This window comes from Pezoporus flaviventris, unplaced genomic scaffold (genome assembly GCF_033815535.1).
Source record: "Pezoporus flaviventris isolate CSIRO_AGI_PZ_B2104156 unplaced genomic scaffold, CSIRO_AGI_Pfla_v1 ptg000025l, whole genome shotgun sequence".
NCBI classification, from domain to species: Eukaryota; Metazoa; Chordata; class Aves; order Psittaciformes; family Psittacidae; genus Pezoporus; species Pezoporus flaviventris.
The window spans coordinates 29,640,986-29,659,338 of NW_026892573.1; the positions used below are offsets into that span (position 1 = coordinate 29,640,986).

An 18,353-nucleotide genomic window follows, 5' to 3' on the forward strand; every position below is an offset into this window, starting at 1 on the left:
TGGCCTGTAATGTGGGTACAGGACTGGCCATCTTTTGAAGATATGATTCATATCTTAATCATAGAATCACAGACTCATCGAATCCCAGGTTAGAAGGGACCTCAAGAATCATCTGGTCCATCCTTTCTAGGCAAAGCATGACCCAGACTAGATGTCCCAGCACCATGTCCAGCTAAACCTTAGAAGTGTCCAACATTGGGGAATCCACCCCTTGCCCAGAGAGATTATTCCAATGGCTGATCATTCTTACTGAGATAAATTTTCCACTTGTGTTCAGTCAGAATCTCCCCAGGAGTAAGCTGTCCCCATCACCCCTAGTCTTTTCCATGTAACTCCTTGTGAAAAGGGGGCCTCTGTCTTTTTAGCCACCCTTTACATACTGGAACATGCTGGTAAGGTCTCCCCGAATCTTCTTTTCTCCAGGCTGAACAGCCCCAGCTCTCTCAGCCTTTCCTCATATAGCTTCCCAGTCCTTGGAACATATTCGTGGCCCTTCTCTGGACCCTCTCCAGTCTATTCTTTACTGATCCATGTCACCATAACTTCATTGTATCTTGTCCCTGAGAGGTTACTCTTGAACTCCTTTCATTTGCACTGTACATGCACTTTACATTCAGTCTGACACTGAGACACACTGGACTTAAATGCTAAATGAATCCCTAGCAACAGCAGATGAAGCTACACAGAGTTCAGCCTGAACTGAACATCCTGGTAAGCGGTACTCAATTTGGGTCAAATCTCCACTTATTCTGGTAGGTGTGCCCTAAAGAAGGATGTACCATTAGGCAAGAAGGACCATGTGAGTGTGTTTGTCTGTTTAGGGTGTTTTCTATGGATTCCTTAGTATCACGTTTTATTTTACATCTCTGTGTGAGTAGAAGAAAGAGGGGGGAAGAAAGGACACAAATCAAAGAGTTAAGCTGAAAAAACTGAAGCCATACACTTACGGATACATGAACAAGTCTGTTGAAGTTCTGACCAGTTCCAGCCATAGGTGGACCTTTCTGGAACTATCAGGCATCAGCAAACATGTTGACTAAGGCTTTTGAATTGGATATATGTTTATTTTGAGCAGTTCAGTTCTATTCCCTTTGCTAGACCCTTACAGTAGTTACTGGGAGAAGAAGGTTTTGTTCCAGTAACCTGGAGTCAAGTCCTTGTCCCAGGCAAACTCCACATTTGGCTTGGCTAGCCAATTAAAAGTCTTCCCAAGCTGTTCTTTGCATTGCACTGGCCAAGCCACATTAAGGATTGCAGGCAATGCTCACACCAAGTATTAATTCTGGTCTTCATAAAGCTTAACAATTCCATACACATCATTATTCTTCTCTTGAAACAGCAGAGGCAGATGGGGATGAAAGCCTCGGAAGTGCCACAGACTCCTGTCAGAAAACAAAATTCTTTCCAAAGATTCAGTCTACATCAGACACTGAGGAGCTCCAAGAGAGTGATGTGGAGGTACGGGAACAGCCACTCACTCCAACCCTGGGCAGCCTCTTTTATGAAGATGGAAAAGATTTCCAGGTATGAATTCAAGTAATTGAGTCTCTCACTGACACATCTTTCAGTACAGAGCATGAGTTACTGCCAGCAGGGTTCTATTCCCACTGGTGTTATGGCAGGAAAAACTCCCATCTCTTTTACCAAGTGTACAATTCAGATGCGTAACCATAGGCACATGCTGCTATTTGAGGTGGTAAGGACACTCCTTTTCCTTCATATGCTGGGCCAGAAGAGCATGGGTTCTGTGTCATACCAGCCAGCATCATATGAATGGTTTGGATACCTTAGGGCATTTCTGGTACCAAGACACACTGTTTTGGTGTCTTAGGAATCAGCATACATGAGTGTCAGGGTGAAATTCCCCCTAGAAAGAATTCTGGATGTCACCATTTGTGAATTGCACAGACTCATTCACTTCATTCATGGTCCTTCAAAATTTGTGTTGCATTAAAGGGTTAACAAGGAATGTATTACTTCAACAAAAAAACAGGATAAAGGTGTTCCTGGGTGCAGAATACAGGGGTTGAGAAAATAAAAAGGTACAGATTATATGTAAATAGGCAGAGAGATCTCCCAAGGCAGAGAGATCTTCCTTCAAAAGAAGTGATGGCACCTGCCTTGGGAGATCCTTTATCCCAGGCAGCAAAACAATGCTTCCTGGGTGCCTTTGATTCTATACTCGAGTTGTGAATCACAGAGTCCCAGACTGGTTTGGGTTGGAAGGAACCTTTTAGCTCATCCAGTTCCAACCCCCTGACACAGGCAGGGACACCTTCCACTAGATCAGGTTGCTCCAAGCCCTGTCCAACCTGGCCTTGAAGTGAACTGAAAACTTTGATACATTTCTAAATAAACTAAGTACTCTCAGAAAATACATTGCTCTACATCATAGATTTCTACTGTAGAGTAAAGCAGATGCTACAGACAGGGTGCAGACTGCAGGGTTTGCTGTATGAAGGTATTTCTCCAGGTTTCTTTACCCTTGAATATTCAATTCAAACTTACTCAGTGATGAGTTTAGGGGATTTTAAAGAAAAACAGAAAATCCCACAACTCTTTTCCTAGAAATCTGCCATTAGTTTGATTAATACCCTGCAACTTGTGTTCAGAGAAATGACCCTGTCGCCTTGATCAGAGACTAACTTAAGCAGTGGCTCTGTCCTGAAAAGTCATACAGAGAAATGAACAACATTTAACCAAAACAGATCTCCCCACGTTTGCTTCCTTGCTGGTGTCACCCTGGGAGATGAACACTTGCTTTACTTCTTTCTCCCTGCTGTTAGCACTGCAGAGCCCACCTCACATGAAGGCTGTAGGTGCTGCTGACAGTCATTCCCAGGAATGGAGGTATAATTGCAGACAGTGGAGGTGCATTAGCAAGTATTAAGAACCCATTCGTTAAGTAGAGGTGATTCAATAGTTGCACTGTAGCTTTCCTCCTTCCCCCTCCTGGCTTTGGCCATATGGTGCTGCTCCTGCCCTTAGGGAATCCATAGCGCACATTGGCCTTTCCTGTAGCTGATTCACTTACTAACCCAGCATCAAAACTTGCCTTTTCTTCTCCTCCTGAATTACTTTTCTGGTGGGTTAGTCAACCCAAGTGAGTCAGAGGTTTGGAGAAGACCAGCGCCTACACAGACGTGGTGGAAGCACGTGGCTGGACTTGGAGCTCTCTCTTTTGGCAGCAGTGAGCTGTTGGATTAGTATAATTCTTCCCACAGACCTGAACTTGAGACAGAATGTGCTTTGCAGAGAAAGGGATATAGGTGAAATCACACAGGGGAAGAGGAGGGCATTAGGGCTGCAGCCTCCTAAAATGACCTGGCTGGTAAACCAAGCCTGTTAACACAAACATTACCCAACATACAACCCCAGGGCAGCATCTTCACCATTGCTTTATAAAGGAAAATTACTGGTTTTTTTTTGAAGAAAGCTGCTTTTCCATGGAATTGCACAGGAATAATATTCTTTCTTCCTAAGGAACACTTAGAACTGGCTCCTCTGGAGACAAAGCTGATGTGTGTGATTGGAAAAGCTATGCCTATTCATGAACAAGCAGAAGAAATGCCAAGCAGAAGGGGCACAGAAGACGGCATGGGTCATAAATCAGACAGGCGCATCACAGCTCGGATGATCAGGGCTTTATCTAAAGAAAAGGTTGGTTAAGAACAGACAAGCTGTGCTGTTAACCTGGGACTGTAACATTCTCAGTTCATTAAATATTTGCTCTGTTCTTCAAGGAGCATGTGGCACTGGGCTTTGTGAGAACTCTTTTTGAGTGCCTGGATCATGATTTACAAGTTTAAGTTTAATGCAATGTATGTCTGCATGCAGATGGGCATGGAGAGGGTGCTTTCCTTACCAAAGAGAGAGCTCTTGCATATTTTATGGGCTTCTCAGTCATAGAATCACAGAACAGTTTGGGCTGGAAGGGACTTTAAAGCTCCATCCAGTTCCACAGGCAGAGATACCTTCCACTAGAGCAGGTGGCTCCAAGCCCCATCCAACCTGGCCAGGGATGAGGCAGCCACAGCTTCTCTGGCCAACCTGTGCCAGTGTCTCACCACAGTAAAGAATTTCTTCCTAATGTCTAATAGGAAATGTTCCTAATTTTCTTAATATATTCTTTGGAAATGTCTGATGAGTCCATGTAGCTGTACATACATCTAACAAAGGATTCAAGTTAATACTTAGTTTAAGTGGTCCCCCCCTTGCAGTCTGTCAAATGTGGAATGCCTGCTGGATAAGACCCTGAATGGGTAAATGCAGGCTGCCATAAAATGTACAACTGTTGCAAAATACTTCATACTCTGCTAAAGCCAAATCTAGTGTATCCAAGTATAATTCAACTACTGTTAGCAATTAAATGTTTTAACGCCTTTTATCTGTCTCCATAACTCCCTACTTAAATACATTGAAATAATAAAAAAATCAATTGAAAAAAAGCAGCATACAAATCATCAGAGTCTTAAATATATTTCAAAATTGGCCAAATATGCTGTCTAAGGCTGCCTTTGGTTTGTGGATGGTCTCTATGAAAACATAGTACTTGCAGCACTGTGTGCGGTTCTGGTGTCCTCAACATAAGAAGGACATGGAGCTGTTGGAGGAAGACCAGAGGAGGCCACGAGGATGATCAAGGGACTGGAGCACCTCCTGTAGAGGTTGAGAAGGATGGAGAAAGGAGACAGGCTGAGAAAGATGGGGCTGTTCAGCCTGGAGAAGAGAAGGCTGCATGGAGACCTCATAGAAGCCTTCCAGTATCTGAAGGGGACCTATAGGGATGCTGGGGAGGGACTCTTCATTAGGGGCTGTAGTGATAGGACAAGGGGTGATTGGTACAAACTTAAACAGGGGAAGTTAAGGTTAGATATAAGTTCTTTACTGTGAGGGTGACGAGGCACTGGAATGGGTTGCCCAAGGAAGTTGTGAATGCTCCATCCCTGGCAGTGTTCAAGGCCAGGTTGGACAGAGCCTTGGGTGACGTGGTCTAGTGGGAGGCATCCCTGCCCATGGCAGGGGGCTGGAACTGGACGATCTTAAGGTCCTTTCCAACCCAAACTATGCTGTGATTCTATGATCTCAGTGCATTGATTTGGTGGTTTTTTTCCACTCTCATTGCACATCCTGGACACCCTGCAGGCAGACACAATGCAGTGTGTCCTGTGTCCCACAGGCACAGGCTGTCTGCGCATTTCCCACTTACAAACTTGTGAAAGCATTGAGCAACCTGATTTAAACCCTTGATGGCTCAACCAGCTGTTAGGAATCAAGTGTCTGAAAAACTTCAACATTTTAAACAACCTGCATCTGTCCCCTGTCTCAGTGTAGTCTCTAGTTCAGCACAAACCTTTCTGGTTTCTGAAGCAATCTCATGCCCAGCAGGCATCTGCATGAGACACTGACTTCAGCTACTCAGACACCAGGCTCACAACCAGACAGGTACAGGAAGGAGCCTTAACCTCAGACTGAATCTCTTGTTCATTGCCATGTAGTAAACAGTTAAATGCGTTTGGACAAGTCCCTGCTGTAACCCAGCTGAGTTACTGCAAGCGAGGTGATCTTAGGGCTCCAGTGGCCAGAGAATGGGGATGCCTGTGTGCAAGGGGGTCATGTTTTAAGCACAACAGACACCCCCCGGCAGCCACACTGGCTTTCTTGAAGTGCAAGCCCCAGGAAATGGCTTCCTTGAAAGAGAGATTAGTTCTGCTCAGTGCTTAGTTCAGTTTTTGGTTTAGTTGTAGAAATAGAATATGGCTTATGCTGAACAGCTTTTCAGTCAAAGAAAGGCCTGTCCTCCTCCCCCCACTCCCCAAAAGGCAGTAGGGAGATTTAGATGAGATATAAGGAAGTTCTTCCCTGTGACGGGGGTGAGGCACTGCACCATTCCATGATCCCCTGCAGCTCCTACCTGCATGACCAGACCAGAAAGTGATGGGATCTAATTGCTTGACCCTACAGGGAAGTTGCTCAGGGGGTTCAAACCAGTGCTGTGCTGGGGTAATCAGGAACCTGGCTCACTTGAGGGGGTGCAGCCGTGTAGGACACACCACCCCACCATGCTTTGTAGGCATTTGATGGGTTGATGTTTCTCAGTTCCATCACAAGGTCTTCAGTTCTTTTACTACCATACATACACAACTTGGGTGATGCTCATATTTCCTTAACTTTAAACTAAAGGTATTTCATAACACAGGATTTAAGGGTGACCCCTGTAGGTTTTGTTCTAACTGCAGTAGTGAGCCCTCACTCCCATTGTTTGAACAGGAGGTGGAAGCATGGGCTGTACTGCCACAGTGTACTGCCATTAGCCTCTGCTTTACATGTTGCTCATTGCTGAGAGCTTTTGCCAGTAACAAATTCATCAAATCCAGATGTCTCAGTGGCTGAAGACACAGCTTTCCCCATATGAAAGACTTACACTGGCCTTCATGCTGATCCTGTAGGAATCAAGGGGATTTGGGACACTTCACTAAGCATGTTTTGCTACAGGCTGCTCCCTCTGGCTCATGCAACTGCCTGTGGCTTATACCCAAATTAGTGTGCCTCACATTTCTTTTTAACTCCCTCTCAGCCACCCAGGCCTCTTATGGGAAAAGGCTGAACAGCAATTCGAAGAGGTGAAGGTACAAATTTATGTTGTCCTGCCTGTAGGCATTACAGGCATAAGCAAAGAGATGGGCCCTACATACACTAGAAAATGTAAATCATAGAATCTCAAGCTGCTTCGGGTTGGAAGGAACCTTAAAGCTCATCCAGCTCCTTCCAATCCCCTGCCATGGGCAGGGACAACTTCCACTAGAGCAGCTTGCTCCAAGCCTGGCCTTGAACACTGACGGGGATGGGGCAGCCACAGCTTCTCTGGGCATCCTGTGCCAGCGCCTCAGCACCCTCACAGGGGAGAACTTCTGCCTAAGAGCTCATCTCAATCTCCCCTCTATCAGATTAAAACCATTCTCCCTTGTCCTGTCCCTACAGGCCCTTGTCCAAAGCCCCTCTCCAAGTTTCTTGTTGGCCCCTTCAGGCACTAGGAGCTGCTCTAAGGTCTCCCCGAAGCCTTCTCTTCTCCAGGCTGAACAATGCTGGATACTTAACTTTTGGTCTGGTTGTTGAGAGGTTTGCAGCCTCCACCACAGCCAGGTTATACAACAAGACAAATGTTCCACAGGCTCAGACCTGCATGTTTTGGGAAATGAGGGTAGGAGACTTGTTCTGCAGCATTTGTTCTTGTTTGGCTGCTTTCTGAGAGACAAGTTACTAAATACTCTGCTCCTGTGGGCTGAAAGGAGTTTGCCAGAATAATGTCAAGGCAGAAGGTAATGGACTGTAAAGCTACACTGCAGTGACAAGCAAGGAACAGGGAATCTGATGGTGTTAGTGCCACAAACCACTGATGTTTTGTAACTGGATGTTCCTCTGAAAACGACTTGCCCTTGGAGTTTAAGTGGACTGTAAAAGCACGGATGTTTCTCTGTAATACAACACTTCAGAGCTTGTGTTTGGTAGACTACCCCAAACACAGTGTTGTTTTAGGACATGACATGGTAACAAGATGCCAACAACCGTTCCCATATCAAGGCCAGGTTGGACTGGGCTTGGAGCAAGCTGCTCTAGTGGAAGGTGTCCCTGCCCGTGACAGGGGGTTGGAACTTGATGAGCTTTAAGGTCCCTTCCAACCCAAACCATTCTATGATGCTTTATTGTCCACCACCCATCTCCAATGAGCCATGGAAAACTGGGACTTGACACGGTACTGGATCTTTTCCTCACTTTTAGTGATTAAAGTGCAGCAAGAGGCTATAAAAGCCAATAAACAAATATAAAGCAATATCAAATAATGCTTTTGTAGAAAAACAGGACTTGAGCACTTGCTGTAGCTGGTGGTAGAAAGTTGAGCAGTTACCACCCAGATCCACACTGTGAAAACAAACCCAAGACCCCGCTCTCCTCCCACACTGCAGCTGCCGAATACCCAGAGCCACGTGCTTGCATCCAACAGCTTTTCAGCACCGTTATCAGCTCTCACACAGGACTTGTAAGGGAGCCAGCTGGTTGTTCCAAGGCTTTTGATCTTTGTCTCAGGAAGTGTCCTCAGCAGATAAACAAGAATAGAAACAAGAAACATGTTTTACTCAACTCATCGACTGATTTGGACTCAATGATCTTAAAGGTCTCTTCCAACCTAGTTGATTCTATGATTTGTTATCTTGAGCAAGACATCTCCCAAGACATCCCACAGGTGAGATGGATGTGGTATTTATCCAGCCTTCAGATACAACAGGGTGCCAAGCGGGTGTCATTAATGTTGCACCTCCAGGGAAACCTGCTGTATGTTCTCTCCTCCCTCACTCTGATCTGGCCAGCTCAGAGCCTGTTCCTGTTTGAACATGGAAGCTCACAGGTATTTCTTGGTGGGCAAATTCAGCAAGAGATATCAAGACTTTCTGCTCTCTCTGCCTCAGCACAAGCGAGCTGCAAAGATCAAGACCAAAGGTTGCCAACAGGCCAAAGAGAAAGCTCTTGGGTGGTTTACACACGCTCCCATTGATGCTTTGTCTTTGTTTTCTGCATTTGGCACATTACTTCACTACCCCTCACATTGTCTTGTTAATCTTCCACCTCCATCAGCATTTACTCTTGCTGAAGGGCTTTTCAGCAGTCAGGAGAGGCTGAACCCACCAGCTGACAGCACATAAAGTGAGGTAAAGACAGCTTTTACATGTTTCCTGAGGTACAGTTCTGTTTGTGACTTTGGAACAAAGAACAGAAGCAGCAAACAAATTGAGATTTGCCTTCAGATGAAGGTTCTACGCTTGGGCCTTTAGAAAACCCAGGAAGTTACCCAGCTGCTCAGGTTCTTCTGACAAGAGTAATTCTCTCAGGAGGTAAATCCAGTTGTTTTGTTTATATGGTTCTCTTATTTTAGCTCTTGTGATATGCTAGTTTCCATCACAAAGCTCTACGAGGAACCGTGTTCCTCTAACAAAGCACTCCATCCTCCACTGCATGCAAAAAGCAGGCAGCTTTCCCAGCCAGTTTGCTCTTCTATGTTAAGTAGTGCTTAAACTCAGTTTTGAGGAGAACCAGGTTTCCATAACATCCCCCTGATTCAAGATGGCCACTAACCCAAAACAAAGCAGTCTAGTGGCTATGCTTTCTAAACCGAGCTACAGCCGAGTGTTGATCCAGCACTACTGAAAGCAAACATGCTTTCAAGAGAAACAAAGTAAATGGGATTGGGAATTTTCCTCAGGAAAATTCTAAAGCAGTTTGTCTCTGAAGAGTAAACCAAGAGTAAGGTTTATCAGCAAAGCTTCACCTGCACAGAAACTGTACAGAGCACAGAGCAACTGTGTGCAAGCAGTGATGTGCAACGGATGGAGATCCACCATCCCTGTGGAAGTGGTTTGGGTTGTTGAGGGCTTTGATACCCACACGATTTGTGAGCTCGGGGCCACAGCCCCACAAAAGCAGGGCCAAGGGCTTAAAACCATCCAAAACTAACCAAGCAGGTCTGTCCTCAGCCAGTCACCTCAAGGCAGGGGTTGAAACCACTGCACGGGGAGCATCACAGACCAAAAGGTGACAAAGCTGGCATGTTTTTATCATGACCTGTCACACCAGGCTGTGGAGGAGCAGGAGGAAGGTCTAACCTTTATCTTTCACACAAGGTCTGGACTGTGCACCCTAAGAGGACACAGACACCTTTTCCCCTCTGACTCCCAAATCAGACAATTCCCGTTTTTGACATTCTGAGTGGTAGCCAAAACTGAAAGGACTCTGCTCTGGTGGGACAGTCCCACAGCAACAGCCTCAGCTGCGGGAAGGGAAAGTGTCCAGTGACCTGTGTATGAAACCCCCCAGTCTGGGTATGTGCACCATGGGATGTTCAAAGAATTCAACTCTACTGACATGGTCTGGGGTGAGGTGTCCTTGCCCATGGCAGGTGGCTGGAACCAGATGATCTTAAGGCTCTTTCCAATCCTATTCTGTCCTTTCCAACCATTCTATGATTCTATGTCCTTATGTACATCCTTCAGGACAAGCCTCAGGCAGCTGAGAAGAGGAAAGTCCCAATTCTGTCACATCTGACTGTGACAATAACTAGCGTCTCATTGCCAATGATGGCCTTGGCAAACCATCTGAAGCTTCTCCAGGATCCTCACCTTCTGCTGGAAGATATGGGAAGATACCTACATAATTATTTAGGGCATATTTATGCTTCTTGCTCAGTTCCAAACAGCACAAGTTTATTGCCACGAATATTCTGGAGAAACTAGGTGGTGGTGATACAGCAGATGTGATAAGGAACCAGGCTCTTTAGGAGACCACTCACTACAGTGCAGCTAAGGCTGTCTGCTACCGCAGTGCCGGGAGGGTGTTGTACGGATCAGGTCATCCTCAGGCTCGCAGCGCTGCCTTTCCTGTAACACAATATGCACGTGTCAAATACATTTGGTATTTTATTAAGTAAACAAAGCAGTTATCAGTGCACATTTTTAAGCAGCAAATAAAGAAAAGAAGCACCTCAGACGTTCATACCGTAACAAAAGGTGTGTGGAAGCTGCATTTTATTGGAAAATCCACCCAGTTTTGCTAACATACAGTTTTAATATCTTAAACAAAAATAGAATCTGCAGAGACAATGCAGCAAGTATGCTCGACTCATGTACAGAATTGCTTTCACCTCCTGGACCATCCTTCTGAAGGCCCCAAACTCCACCCCAAGGTTCTGGTGTATTTACAGAGAGCACCGATCAACAGTGCGGCTTTAAGTCTTCGTTAACTAAACACCCATTAGACACACGTAAGGAAGCTGCTTCCCCCTTGGTGTTTGTAGCTTTTAAAAGGTACGTGATCAGAAACATGGCACTTGCCAAATGAAAAGGCTTCTCCCCCTCCCCAAACACCATCTTTTTTATTACAGAAAAGAAGGGAAGTCATAAAGTGAAAGCAATTCCTCACATTCATTTTGGAAAGGCCTTATAATGTCAACTGTAAAAATAATGACATGCCAAGCACAAAGCAATAAAGTTCCTTCCCGATGCACTAATGCTGAATTAAAAATGTAGTGCTTCTCCTAGTCAGGTAACTGTTCCCTTGCAAAGATCCGAGGCACGGAATTGACTATCAGGATTAACGTGGTTTTACAGCTCTTCCCTAATTCCCACTTACACTGAGAATTCATTAGATTCAGACCTTGACAGTATTTAGTGCTCTGTGTGAAAAGCGTTCTGAATCAGATTCATTCTTTGTGGAGATAAATCAGACATACTGTATACATCCATACTCATTTCCAGAAGGAGGTTGGGGGGAGGTTTGATACAATATTAATGTTAAATTGATAATCATAAATAAATACAAACAATAATACATAAGGAGTGTCTACTGCAAACTGAATATAGACTTGTTTAAAAAAGTTAATTTCCATTACTGCTGTGCCTACGTGTGTGAGGACTGAAGAAAAGGGAACTGCAGAATTAAGAGTTAGGATTTGAGCCTCCCCTGCCCCAAGTCTTGTTACAGTAAAGGACACATCCCCATTCCAGACAGCATTCCCAAACACCGATCCCAGTTTCTCAAAACCGAGGCTTCTCTTTGTGTGTTACCCATTACGGATGCTATTAGAAGCTGGGAGTACTGAGGTGTCAGTCACCAGGACAAAAACCAGCTCTGAAGGCTGAACTGATGGCGATTCTTGGCTCTGTATCATGTAGTGACGTTTTCTTATGGAGTCATCCCATGTTCCTTCATTGCTCTTCATCATTTCACTGCACCACGGAATGGAGGAGGAGAGTTGGAGAGACTGAAGTTCACTGTTTTTTCCTGGAAGTGGGGGTTTACTGGTGAGCACATCTGTTTGGAAACGTTCCTTTCTCTTCCGTCTAACACAGTTACATAAACTGGATCTGGAAAGATGAAAAACCCTCCCGTTAACATCCAACAGAAGACTTTACTAGAAACCCGTGTGTTCTTCAAGCACTGACGCCCAAGCTACCCCAGGAGCTGGAGTTTCAGACAGAAACAGACATTTTACAAGACCAGGGCCAGAAGACAACCGAAAGCCATCGGGATGTTCTTCCAGCTACACCACCCTGCAGAACATCCCTTTGTTTTGGGTCCCTTGTCCAACAATAGAAGTCCTCACTAATCCACACAATACTGTCACCAGTGGCAGCGTAACACAGATCAACATCGTGATGAAGAGAACCCAAGGTCACTTCTCATGCTGAACCAGAGCAAGTGCACAAAGAAAAGCAGATGCTGCCTGCAAGGAAGCCTACTCTTCCTTTACACTACATAGCCTTGAATCTTTCCATGGTTTCACTCCCTTTAGTACTTAATTCCCCCCTACCCCTGAGTGATAACAAAGAACAGAAGAACTCCAGTGCACATCTGTACAAAACATAACCCTTGCACACCCAACACGAGCACCTTCTGCATGAAGTCAACTCTGGTCAAGCAGTCTGAGGAAGGGCACAAGTAAATGGTATTTGCTGCTGACCATGAAGCCTAAACATGAAGGTCAGTACTAGGGAGTGCCAGTTCCTGCTCCCTAACTGCAGCAAGGGCCTTCTGTGAGCTGGCTCAGAAGTGAACACTCAAGCTTTATTTCCAATGGACTGAAACAAAACGACTCGATGGGGCCTTTAAATCACTGCAGGTGAGTGCACTGAGCTTCCAAGTGACTTCCACAGCGCTTCCAACTCGACTTATTTTTCTTCAGAAACAGTTCTAGTCATGGTAATGAGACTTTTAAGCTTTGTTTCATATCACAACAAACAGCATCTCCCCAGAGTAACGGACAATACCTAAGTTGTTCTACAAGAAATCCTGGAGAGAGAGCTCTGCAAAGGGATCCTTTCCTGAGGCTCTGTGAGGACTCTGACTGGAAGGGCTGGATGCTGCAGACAGCTAGTAGGAAAGACGACAGAGAAAGGGAAAGAAAAAGAAAAAAGGTCTCAGAATGACAGAATATGAAAGCTGAACGTGTAATGAGAGGACAAGGGCAGGTTTAGAGGCAAACTTGGCAGAAATCAACTGTTAAAACAAGGTGTTCGGTCACATGGAAAACACAAAAAGCCTCTTCAGTGGTTGGTGTAATGCAGAAACAAGCTGGATGTGGCCCTCTGGAAAGGAAACTTCTATTGGTGTTTGCCAAAGCAGCAGGTAACCTCGTGCTTCCAGAGGGGCTTTCTTCACAAGAGATGAAGCCTGACTCTGGTGACTGGCAAAGGCAGGTCCTGCCAGGGACAGAGGAGGCTGTGGGTCCAGCCCTGGTGAGGCTGCTTTCCAGATGCCTTCTCCAAAGGAAACAGCTCTCAGCATCTTTTCCTCTCAAAACAGGATGTCTACAAAAAGAGGCTGGAGAGTAGATAATGGATAATTCATAATTTGGGGCCTAGAAGGAGAACAGGGGACACGTGCTGGGGGTAGATAAAAAAGAAGGCAAAAATGTGTCAGTTGCTGCTGTTTTAGGTGAGAGCTGACAACTAAGACCAACAGTCCATCTGCTAACCCAAATCACATCCTACAGCCCTGTATTTAAAGCATCACACTACAAACATATCAAGCACGTAATTTACTAGCAGTTAATACTGGCCTTCCAGCTCCAGGGACCAGCAATCTGCAGGCTGTAACTGCAGAGTATCTGCTGTTTGATGATTTATTTAGCAGTTTTCCTTCTTACTGCTTTTCCAGCTACAAATGGTGATTTATTAAACTCTATTTGCCTCCCCCCCCATAGAACTTGCATGGTTTTGTAGTTACAGCTGGAGTCAGCTGTCTCCATTTCAGGTTCCATCACTTTAATGGTTTACTCACAGACTGGTTTGGGTTGGAAGGGACCTTAAAGCTCATCCAGTTCCAAACCCCTGCCATGGGCAGGGACCCCTTCCACTAGAGCAGGTTGCTCCAAGCCCCTGTGTCCAACCTGGCCTTGAACACTGCCAGGGATGGGGCAGCCACAGCTTCCTGGGACATCCTGTGCACTTCCCTTTAAGCACTGGAGCTGCTCTAAGGTCTCCCCTTAAGGAGCCTTCTCCTCTCTGGGCTGACCCAGCCCAGCTCTCTCAGCCTGGCTCCAGAGCAGAGCTGCTCCAGCCCTTGCAGCATCTCACAACCCTCTTAAGTCACTACCACCAGCACTTACTTGCACTTCATACCCACTGCAAAAACCATCGCACGAAGATGTCCTTTTCTTTGGAAGCACAGAACATCTGCCAGCCTGTGCATGGCAGGGAACACGCTTATGGGAACTGCTTGCACAAGTGCCCAGCGTGTAAATACTGACACTGCCCATTTAAATCCTTCATGTTAACACCTATCTCAACCAGGTGAGGAGTAGTTCTTTCATGATCAGTACTCCCTCTCTGCATTGGAATCTTTCTCTCCCTCTCAAAACCCCACTCCCAATGGGCACTCGGGTCCAGTCCCCGTAGCTTATGGAAGGAGTTATGGGACAGAATGGGAAGTGCTGGAGAAGCAATTTCAGCATGGCAGAAGTTCCCCTTTTAATCTCAGTTCTTCCCTCTGGAAAGCTGTAGCTCACATACCCCACCACTCTCCAGGATTTGAGCTGGACTACACAATGTAGTCCTATAGTCATGACGAGAGCAGGACTTGTCTGCTGTCACTCCATTTCATGACACATTCTTCCTCTTCACAGTCAAGTGGCTTGAAGTCACACATTAGAAGTCCTGGTATATTGAGCTGGTGAATCTCCAACTGACACTGAGTCCAAAGGGATGCCCCAGTTTGAAAGCAGTGTGGAAGACTGGCAGGTTTAGAGCTCTGTCACTGTGCATGTAGCCAGTAACAGGGGTGGAACTTCAGGAAGCCTCTTCAGGTTAAATACTGGGAAAACAACTTCAGAATGCTACTTCCTAGGTGCCATGGCCAAATTCAGACGGGACAGTATCTTACAGTAAATACGTACATTAACAAGATTCCTCTAATTATTAAAAAGGCCTAAAAATACTTGTGGAAAGTACAATTAGTTTCCTACACTACATCTATCCAGAATCCAGGATAGATCTATCTGAAAACCAGAACCTCCTGCAGCAGTTTCTAAGGAGAAGCATCTAAACCAGCAGCAGCCTCAGTTTCTCTAGTGCTAACACATCCAGAGCTGTGGATTTAGCCTCCTCACACCTGGCACTTGTGTGATCTGAAATGCCATGTCCTGTACTGCACCAGCCCCAAAGCCTCAAAGCTTGATCTCCCCTCCAACAGCAGCTGGCACTTCTCACTGCTTCCAACTGACCCAAAAGCTCCCTGGAGTCACAGCAGGACAGAACCACCCCATCCATAGGTGCTGGTTATGCTGGTTCCCATTGTTAGATGGGTGCTGATTCCTCATTAAACAAGTCTGTCAGGCTGCTTTAGGATTAACGTACTGAAAGGAACACCTGGAAAGTCTCTGGCGTGAGTCTGTCCTGAACCTCATTCCCTGTTCTGCCAGTTTCAAAAACCCAAAACAACCAAACAGCAGCCAAAGAACCCACCAAAACGAAACCCCGACAAACCCAACTTACTCATTTACACATCCACCTCCTCCTCAGCATCACCAGGTGATCCCTCCTACTGCCCTTCCTGTACAACCCAGTGATGGTAGCAGCTGGGGGGGTTCCATTCACACAGATGCCAGCAAGAGGACGAGTAATTTCTTTATTCTCTTATAAATATTATACTTTACCCAAATGCCTCCCTTCTCAGGGCTGGGTCCTTTTGGGGTAACCAGAGCAGAATATGTAACACTTAAAGCACAACACATCAGTATTGTACCAGTCTGTACCAGGCAGCGTGGTCATGGTTGTGGTGAGGACTGAAGCATGTGCATGATGCTACCTGGGCCTTCCAAGAGGTAACTGCTGTACATCATGAGCTGTATGACAGCATTTGGATCTGGCTTGTCTGAATTACTCTGCACTGGGTGCACTGTACCACATCTGCATCATTCCAGCTGCTCTTTAACCTTGGTTGGACCATTGGCTCAGCCTGTCCCTCACACACACAGGAACACTCATCCCCTGCCAGCTAAAATTTAATGAAACCACTCCGACCTCTCACTGCTGTGGGCAGCATGATGTAATATAACTGCAGAGAGGAATCTGCTGCTGTTTTATCGTGATGAAAACTCATTTTCCTTAAGTGAAAAGTACCGAGCCACATCAAGGTACGTGGTTTCAAAGAAAAAAGGCACACACCAGTCTCTATGCAGTACTTCCTGCACCCACGTTTGCAAAGCAGCGACTGCTCCAGTCTCGTTCTCAATCATTGCAAATCATTTTGCCCTTAAAAATGCCAACCCCCCTTCATTTTTGATAGCAACAGTTAGAAATGAAGTTGCAAGCACGTAAACAGAACACCGGAATGAGAAGCAAAACGTCTGGAGGAAGGAAAAGTATATTGAAGACAAATCCCTAAGTGTATCAAGTTAGGAATGTCAGTTTGAGTTAGGAAGAACTTATACCTCAAATAACTCATAACCTGATGTAACTTATTAGTTATAGAACTTAGAACTGTCATTATAACTGCACAACACTGGGCTGCCCAATTGACCAGCCTGTGTACACAACAGGAGGAGTTCCCAACACAATACAACGTGGCAATGTGATTTCTTAGCAACAGCTTTATATCTCTCATGAAGCTTTTAAATACCTTCTAGTTTCTTGACTGCAGACAGCAACCAAGAGCTATCAGCAGACGAGAGGCAAGTGACAGAATCTGGTGTTTTAGGTGTGAATATGAAAAACACTACAGGTTTTGACAGGCATGACACCATGGACAAAACCTGGATTAGAATAATGGTGTTTAGAGGGATCCACGTGGGACGAAGGCAGTTTGAACTGTGTGCTTCCAGATAACCATTATCTGCTCTTTAAGCTTTGTTTACTTACCCCAGGAACACACATTTTTACTGCTTTATTTACTTCTTTAATATTTCTGGCAAAACAAGAGCACGAACTAAACCTAAACCTGTACTGCCCCTGTACAGGGCACTGGTGATTAGGCACCTCCAATCCTGTGTTTAGTTTTGGGCCCCTCACTACAATGATGGGGCAGCCACAGCTTCTCTGGGCACCCTGTGCCAGCACCTCAGCACCCTCACAGGGAAGAGCTTCTGCCTAAGAGCTCATCTCAGTCTCCCCTCTGTCAGGTTAAAGCCATTCCCCTTGGCCTGTCCCTACATCCCTTGTCCCAACCCCTCTCCAGGTTTCCTGGAGCCCCTTTAGGCACTGGAGCTGCTCTGAGGTCTCCCCTTAAGGAGCCTTCTCTTCTCCAACACTACTAAATAATAGTAAATTGACATCAGTAAACGTCATCTCTGCCACATCTGGGGAAGCAGCTCTCAGAAGCAGCCTTTGTTTCACTGAGGTTCCTTTAAAGGGATATCAGACGTCTGAAAGCTCAGTGCCTGCGAGCAGCACAGACTCTGCGTCTCAGGGAGAGCCCTGCTCGGTCACGCAGCAAACGCTGATTCAACGGGTGTGTTTCTATCAAATCAATTCTCACCGGAGCCAGGCTGTGAGATAAGCACCACAAACAGCTCTGCACACCCTACTGTGACTAATTCCTCCTTCTCCTGTTATGACAGCGGCTGCGGTTCAACCTAGACCAAGCCCTGCAACCTCCAGTGAAGCAGAAAGGCCTGGCCTGGCTCCTCCGACCCATCAGCCTGTGTCTGACTCAGGCAGGTTATTATTTAGTTCTGGTTTTACAGGATCATTTCAAATATGATTTTTTTGGGAACTGTAGGGAAAACTCTTTTCCTTGAGGATTAACTCGCTCTTTATTTATGAAGAGCCACAAACACTTTCTCCCACCCTGAAATAACATAAAACCCACGTGAAAGATACCGAATCACTTAAGTGGCAGGGAATGCGCAAAGCATCTCTCAGAAGCCCAAGAGAAAGTTAACAGAGATTGCATTTCCAGCTGGAGAACTCCATCAGCTTCCCTTTCAGATAAAGCCTTTATAAAACAAGAACATTAAGAAAACGATCTATCCACAAGGCTCTATTTTAAGGAAGACAATGGCCACACTGCCCATTGCAGCACACAGCACAGCCTCTCCTGTTAACGCATCAGATTTGGGCAGTGGAAAACGTTTGAGGCTCTTTTCCCTTCCAACCTACTGCCGAATTCTCTCCCCTCTGAACTCCAGAACCAAAGCCCATAAACGCCCCAATGCACACCTACATTACACAGACGTGGCTTTAAACAGTCACCTTTAAAGACTGAGCTCTTGATAGGAAGATCAAAACACAGACCCAATATATTACACTGCTGTGTATTAAAGTCATTGTGTTCAGTGTGAACTTTGACAGTTTTACTGGTAAGTAAAA

The 18,353-nt window shown here is 45.7% G+C and overlaps 2 protein-coding genes across 15 annotated transcripts in view; one reads left to right on the forward strand and one right to left on the reverse strand.

Moving 5' to 3' along the window:
* The window catches only part of CCDC83 (coiled-coil domain containing 83), a 33,170-nt gene extending 15,240 nt beyond the window's left edge, over window positions 1-17,930 (forward strand). For 3 of the 4 annotated variants that reach the window (XM_061458029.1, XM_061458030.1, XM_061458031.1), the window contains 3 exons: window positions 1,340-1,524; window positions 3,484-3,660; window positions 17,603-17,930. In XM_061458029.1, the coding sequence (XP_061314013.1) occupies window positions 1,340-1,524; window positions 3,484-3,660; window positions 17,603-17,782 (542 nt within the window). In that variant the 3' untranslated portion in view covers window positions 17,783-17,930. Of the gene's footprint in view, window positions 1-1,339; window positions 1,525-3,483; window positions 3,743-17,602 lie in introns of those variants that run through there. The other variant, XM_061458032.1, reaches the window with a different exon arrangement.
* PICALM (phosphatidylinositol binding clathrin assembly protein) overlaps window positions 10,449-18,353 on the reverse strand; it is a 75,137-nt gene continuing 67,232 nt past the window's right edge. For 7 of the 11 annotated variants that reach the window (XM_061458028.1, XM_061458021.1, XM_061458020.1 and 4 more), the window contains 2 exons: window positions 12,816-12,918; window positions 10,449-11,912 (listed from right to left, as the gene is read on the reverse strand). In XM_061458028.1, the coding sequence (XP_061314012.1) occupies window positions 12,826-12,918 (93 nt within the window). In that variant the 3' untranslated portion in view covers window positions 10,449-11,912; window positions 12,816-12,825. The remainder of the gene's footprint in view (window positions 11,913-12,815; window positions 12,919-18,353) is intronic. The other 4 variants (XM_061458027.1, XM_061458024.1, XM_061458022.1 and 1 more) reach the window with 1 other exon arrangement.